This window comes from Frankliniella occidentalis, unplaced genomic scaffold, assembly GCF_000697945.3.
Source record: "Frankliniella occidentalis isolate FOCC.00 unplaced genomic scaffold, Focc_3.1 Scaffold316, whole genome shotgun sequence".
NCBI classification, from domain to species: domain Eukaryota; kingdom Metazoa; phylum Arthropoda; class Insecta; order Thysanoptera; family Thripidae; genus Frankliniella; species Frankliniella occidentalis.
The window spans coordinates 13178-20394 of NW_026267441.1; the positions used below are offsets into that span (position 1 = coordinate 13178).

The 7217-nt window shown below is 44.2% G+C and overlaps 1 protein-coding gene across 1 annotated transcript; it reads right to left on the reverse strand.

Moving 5' to 3' along the window:
* Positions 1–74: 74 nt before the first annotated feature.
* On the reverse strand, positions 75–1476 carry LOC113215766 (uncharacterized). Its single transcript, XM_026435435.2, has one exon. It carries the CDS (start codon positions 1386–1388, stop codon positions 444–446), a length of 945 nt encoding a protein of 314 aa, XP_026291220.2. The 5' UTR covers positions 1389–1476; the 3' UTR covers positions 75–443.
* Between the last annotated feature and the right edge of the window lie 5741 nt (positions 1477–7217).

Below are 7217 nucleotides of genomic sequence, written 5' to 3' on the forward strand. Positions count from 1 at the left end.
CCTATTAGCTTTCTGTTTAAGTGCAAGGGGGCTGCCGCCCCCTTGACCCCCGCTTTTCTTTTTCTCAACCCCTATTAGCTTTCTGTTTAAGTGCAAGGGGGCTGCCGCCCCCTTGACCCCCGCTTTTCTTTTCCTCAACCCTTATCAGCTTTCTGTATTATTTTAATTTTAAATATGCACCCCAGCACCACAATCCACAGTGACACTTCATATTTAAGGAAAGTGAATGTTGCACTAACACCATTGAGTTTTGAGTTCATCATTCTAGAATTTAATTTTCCATTCGCACAGAACAATCTAACAAATCAACTAGAATTTCCAAATATAACACTATACATATATATATAGAGGCAACTATGCAGCAAAACAAAAATAAACTCTCCAATACTATCTACAAACAAACAAACAAAAAAATTGGAAAAGAATCAATCAATTCATAACACCTATTCACTATCAGAACCAGCAGCAGTCTCAGTTTCAGAATCTTCAGCATCAGTATCTTCTGTTGATGGTTTGTACAAATTCACAATCTGTTCAACAAAACTGGCCAATGAATCCTTTCCCTGCATGAAACGCCTCCTAAACATAAACTCAGCTAAGTAGCTATCAAATTGTTTCTTCTGCCTATTGCATCTTGGGAACATACGCTTCACAAGCCCCCACATTCCTTCAATGGTATTGGTACAGCATTCACCATCCTTAAATGTGATGCTATGATTCACTTTCAAGTGACGATAACCACGCCTGCCAAGAGTATCATAAGCTTTCCAAGAATCACTGTAGATGGTGGTGCCAGGCCTAATGTTCTTCATGATCAAGGGAACAAGGGTTTTAGCATCTCTTCTATCAACTTTGGCTAAAAAACACTTATTTGATCCCTGCTCTACACCCCCAAACACCCATTGCTGGCATTTCTTCTTTGAACCCCTATTTTGTTTACGTTTGTTGAACATGGACTCATCGATTTCAACTATTTTCCCTTCACCACCGATAGGTTCATGATAACGCAACATCAAAGTGGTGCAAACTTCTCGACAAAAAGAAAACCAGTCAACAACAGTTTTGGAAGAAATAGAGCACTCTCTCATGACTTGAGCCTGACTGAAACGTTCAGCCCACATATAAGTAATTAATACTATTTTCCTCAGAGGCATTTTGGACTTCTCAAACCAAGATCCACTTCTGACTGTTCTAGTGTTCTTGCACCGTTTACAACGCCACACTGACCCATCCTGACAACGATTCTTCTTTCCTAACACCATGTCAACGTTACAGTCAGAACAAGAGTAGCTACTGGTAATCATGCCTACTTCTTGCAACCATTTCAGATATTCCCAATCAGTGCACTGGCTCTTCTCAAATAGCTTCCACATATTCATTCCTTCCATTTTCACTTAGCTCAGCTCCCAACAACTGTCACTCAACTAATAAATAGGTATTTTCAATAACTTACCATCACACCTCGCAAGCCCCTTCAGAAAACATAACCTACTCCAACTCCCCCCCCCCCTCCACCCCACCTGGACGACAAATTTCATCGCGGGCATGCAGAGGTTGGCAGCCCAGCCAAAAACGGCCTATTTGGCGTAAACAAAAGAAACGGAGGTCTATACTACATATCAACCGGCCTTCTCAGAGACACTTTCGGTCCTTTTTGGAGCCAGTTCAAAGCAAAGTATAACCAACGGGGATACATTTATTATGGCCCTCTTTCCCTCTCTTCCCAGCCCCTCACGCCTACCTACCCAGCCACCCCCTCCCCCAACCCAATCCGCCATAGCCACAAAACCTAATGGGGTCAACAGAGGTACGCGTTTAAGGTAGTACGAAAAAACTTACCCACCAGAAAAAATATTACCTAGGGGTATACATTTACCCTGGTATACCAAACACCATCGTCAGTGAAACCCACTATTCTGCCTCATTACAGATCAAATCCAGATTTAACTATGTGACTGATATGGAGTTGCACTAGTTGATGACATGAAGCATCAACACATCAAAAATATTTACAATATGGCAATGAAAAGATAACGATAAGAAATCACCCCTGCCAACTGACTCGAAAAGTAACAACAAAATTCAAGGCGAGTAATCACAGTGATGGTGCAGCAGTCACAGGACATCGCATGTGCAGGCTCCACTGGTAAAACAAGTGTGCAATATTTGCACACCAACGTGTGCAAGTTGTGATTTTGCACATTACATGGTGTTTAACTCAAGTTGCACACTTGTGTGGTGTGCAAATTTTAGACGTTTTGTAAACGTTTAAATTCTGCACACTTGGACGTACACAGTTCTATGCTGTTAATAGGGAACCATATGGTGTGCAGCTGCTATACGTTTCGGAAGTGTCGAAAGTTTAAACACCAATTGACGTATAACATAGTTAGACACCACAAAGTGTCGAGAAAATGCACACTTGAACCTAGACGTCAATTGACGTGCAAAATTAAACACTTGTTTTACCAGTGTCGACTTCAGAGAAGGAGCAGCAGCGACGCACGGAGAGAGCGAACTCTTCACAGCGGTGCAAACACTGCCCACAAACTGGAGCGACTCGGCTCACTCAAATCACTCACCAGACCCCGGCCCCCCTTTTTTTTGAAGCTAATCAAACTACGAAAAGGCACTCCGATATTCATTAGAGGATATGTAAACTTTGGGGGAAAAAAAGGAAATAACCCAAGCGTTAGCTGCACTTAATCCCAACGGAGGACAAAAAGAGTAGTTGATAGATAAAGGGTTTGATAGTTATATAGCAGAAAAGAGGATTTGCACTCCCGGTTTTAATGAGAATACGAAATTGCAACGTGACAAGTTCTGAAGGAAGCTAAAGGGCTTTCTTCCCCTAGACTAGCTTCCCCGCCTTTTCCTAACGCCGCCGCCTCTACACCCAACCTACCTCTCTCTGACCCACTGTCCTTGTCACATTAACCCCTTTGAACTTAGCGCTCTTAACACTAAACACCGCAGGGGGTGGCAGTGCAAGTGCACATAAATCACACATTAATTATGGGACAAATGCTTCCCCCCCCCCCCTCCACTTCCCAAATCCCCTCATACTTCCCCCGTTGAACTAAGTGCTCGAAACGTCAAACACCAGTAACACATCGTCAAGAAAACAAGTTGCACTATGACACTTCTGATACTACGACACTGTAAAAAATATTGGTAAAAGTGACGGGAACAGTTTTCATTATGGGTGTTGTAAAATTACAATTTAAAATATCTAAATTTTGAAGTACCTTGTATCGATTAAGAATTCGTCGAAGAACAAAAATAGACACTTGTAAATTTTCAATATACTTTGTAAAAAGGAAATACAAAATATGTTTAAAGTTTACAAAGATATTTTTCATAGTGGACCTCTAATCAAAATTGCATACTAAGAGAGGGAAATTGACGGAGAAGTGCAGGTTAAACATGTACTCACCGAACTACAAAAGCAGTCGGATGTTCACCATGAGAAGACTGCTTGAGATTTCTAGCGGTGTCCACTTGGCCACACTTGGATTGCCTCGGATTTTCTGGAGTTGCATTCACCGCTCTGACCTGGAAAGAAATTAAAAAATGTATTAGTGCACAGAAATTTAGCTCGATATTGGTAATATTAAAATGATGATACGACAAGAGGGCAACGTGTATCAACAACACACCAGACAATGTGGGACTCCGAAATGGGTGTAAAAGGGATGTAGCGGTGAACCACCGCGACTACAAACCACCCCTCTGCTCAAAAAACGTATTTTAGGGGTGGGGGAGAGTTTCCTTCCTATTTTGCGGTTTTTAGCCCGCTATTCTGCTTCGACAAAGCTATCCAGCGGGCTTATGCAAACGACCTCGTGTCTGTGTGTCTGTCTGTGTGTCTGTCTGTTTTACAAGAAGGACTTCAAATTTTTAGAGGATCTCAAGGTTCACTCCCACAAAACAAAACGCCTACGGCAAATCCTGCCAGCCACCCCTAAGGGGCTGAAAGGGGGTATCGAAGAAAACAGGAAAGGCCAAAAAACTTCGTTTGGCGGAAGGGGGAGCTCCGCTGGCAACTCCGTTCGGCAGGGGCTGGGCCTGCTTGGCCTGCCGGCGGCGATGGTCGGGCCTGCGGCCCGACCATTTCTGTTACGCGATTTGCTGAAGAACATGATCGAATGATGTAGCGGGCCTTCACTGCAAACCAAAACGTTCGTAGCTTACGAAGGATTTTGAAGCGTTGCATTACGAACTAATTGTTCGTAAGCTTACGAACAAATAGTTCGTAATGCAAACCGATTGTTCGTAAGACCCGTCTAGCCTTACAAAACAATCGCTTTGCAACACGAACAATTTCTTTGCAATACAAAGAACGAAAATTGTTCGTAACGTTGCAAAGTATTTAGTTCGTAAGCTTTTTACAGTGTTCGGCCCGCTTAAACCCGTCGTCTTTGAGTTTGCCCCAAAGACTCGAGAAAAAGATGTAACGGTGAAGCACCGCGACTACAACCCACCCTTCTGCTTATGAAACGTTTTTTGGGGGAAGGGGGAGAGTTTCCTTTCTATTTTGCGGTTTTTAGGCCTTTTTAGCCCGCCCTTCTGCTTTGAAAAAGCTATCGAGCGGGCTTATGCAAACGACCTCGTGTCTGTCTGTGTGTCTGTCTGTGTGTCTGTCTGTGTGTCTGTCTGTCTGTCTGTTCCACTAGAAGGAGATGTGCTAGAGACTTCAAATTTTCAGGGTATCTTAAGGTTCACTCCTAGAAAACGAAACGCCTACAGCAAATCCTGGCAACCAGCCCTAAGGGGCTGAAAGGGGGTATCAAAGAAAAGGTGGTAGGTCAAAAAAGTCAGAAATTTTTTTTTTTATTATGGGCTCCTAAGGGGTAACCCGTCAAAGTAGAGCCCTTTGGGCGAAAATTTCGTCTGTTTTGCTCTATCTCTACCCGTTTAGGCGCTAGAAGGAGTTTCTATCACGAAAGTGGCCCAAAGATAAACAAATAAATTTTAGAAAACATTAGATGGTCTCCTAAGGGATAACTTGCAATAGTAGATTCTCTGGGCGAAAATTTCGTCCGTTTTGCTCTATCTCTACCCGTTTATGCGCTAGAGGGTCTTTTTAGACAAAAATAAGCTAAAAATTGCCATAGTGAACAATAAGATGTAGAAAAAGGCCCGAAAACCGCAAAAAATAGAAAGGAAACTTTCCCCCAACCCCAAAAAACGTTTTCTAAGCAGAAGGGTGGGTTGTAGTCGCGGTGCTACACCGTTACATCCCTTTCTCGAGTTTTTGGGGCAAACTCAAAGATGACAGGTTTAGGCGGGCCGAAGGCCCGTTACATCATTTGATTATGTTCTACAGCAAATCGCGTGACAGAAATGGTCGGGCCTCAGGCCCGACCATCGCCGCCGGCAGGCCAAGCAGGCCCGGCCCCTGCCGAACGGAGTTGCCGGCACAGCGAAGCGAAGCTGGCAACTTCGTTTGGCGGAAGGGCTCTACTTTCACGAGTTACCCCTTAGGAGAACGTTAAAAAAAAAACTTTTTGGGAGAATTTTTGAACCTTGGATACCCCCATTCACACCATTAGGGGTGGTTGCCAGGATTTGCCGAAGGCGTTTCGTTCTCTAGGAGTGGACCTTGAGAGACCCTGAAAATTTCAAGTCTCTAGCACATCTCCTTCTAGTGGAACAGACAGACACACAGACACACAGACAGACACACACGAGGTCGTTTGCAGAAGCCCTCTAGATAGCTTATGCAAAGCAGAAGGGCGGGCTAAAAACACGAGGTCGTTTGCATAAGCCCGCTGAATAGCTTTTTCAAAGCAAAAGGGCCGGCTAAAAAGACAGATCGAGTCAAAAATGAGCACTCTAGCTCAAAAATTGACTTTTAAAAAATCAACAAGCAGGCCCGCCCTTCCGCCAAACAAAGTTGCCAGCTTCGCTTCGCTGCGCCGGCAACTCCGTTCGGCAGGGGCCGGGCCTGCTTGGCCTGCCGGCGGCGATGGTCGGGCCTGCGGCCCGACCATTTCTGTCACGCGATTTGCTGTAGAACATAATTAGATGATGTAACGGGCCTTCGGCCCGCAAAGCCCGTCGTCCTTAAAATTTGCCCCGTAGACACGAGAAAGGAATGTAACGGTGAAACACCGCGACTACAACCCACCCTTCTGCTTAGAAAACGTTTTCTGGGGTGGGGGTAGGGAGTTTCTTACCTCTTTTGCGGTTCTGGGCCTTCTTTTACATTTAAGTGTTCACTACAGCAATTTTTAACTTATTTTCGTCAAACAAGACCCTCTAGCGCCGAAACGGTTAGAGATAGAGCCAAACGGACGAAATTTTTGCCCAGAGGGCTCTACTTTGACAAGTTACCCCTTAGGAGACCATTCAATATTTTCGGAAATTAATAAATTTATTTTTGGGCCACTTTTGTGAGAGAAACTCCCTCTAGCGCCCAAACGGTAAAAGATAGAGCAAAACGGACGAAATTTTCGCCCGTAGGGCTCTACTTTGACGAGTTACCCCTAAGGAGATCATAAAAAAAATATTATTTTCTGACTTTTTTGTCCTAGCCCCATTTCTTTGATACCCCCTTTCAGCGCCTTAGGGTTGGTTGGCAGGATTTGCCGTAGGCGTTTCGTTTTCAAGGAGTGAACCTTAAGACACCCTGAAAATTTGAAGTCTCTAGCACATCTCCTTCTAGTGGAACAGACAGACAGACAGACAGACAGACAGACAGACAGACACACAGACACGAGGTCGTTTGCATAAGCCCGCTGGATAGCTTTTTCAAAGCAGAAGGGCGGGCTAAAAACCACAGAAAACAAAATAATTTTATTACAAATATTTTTGTATGGTCTCCTGAAGTGTAACTCGTCCAAATAGAACCTAATGAGAGAAAATTTCGTCCGTTTTGCTCTATCTTGTACCGTTTAGGCGCTATGGGGCATTTCTTGGCGAAAAAAAACGTGAAAAAGACAAAATGGTCTATTAAACCGTATAAAAGGCTTCATGTCACAGAATAAAGCATTCCGGTAAAGCTGAAATGCAGAAGAATGCGGGGAAGAAGAAAACGGGAATCGCTATGCTTTAACATGGTGACTTCCGTTTTCTTCTTCCCCGTATTCTTCTGCATTTCAGCTAAACCGGAAAGCTTTATAGGGTATTTCAATGGAGCGCTGCCCGGAACTAAGAAGAACAAAACCGGATGCAGAGAGCGGTGGTGGGGGCGGGCGCGCGGAGGAGCGGAG

Bases quoted from the DNA above. Each gene is read 5' to 3' on its own strand.
- LOC113215766 (XM_026435435.2), bottom strand. From the start codon at position 1,388: ATGGAAGGAATGAATATGTGGAAGCTATTTGAGAAGAGCCAGTGCACT.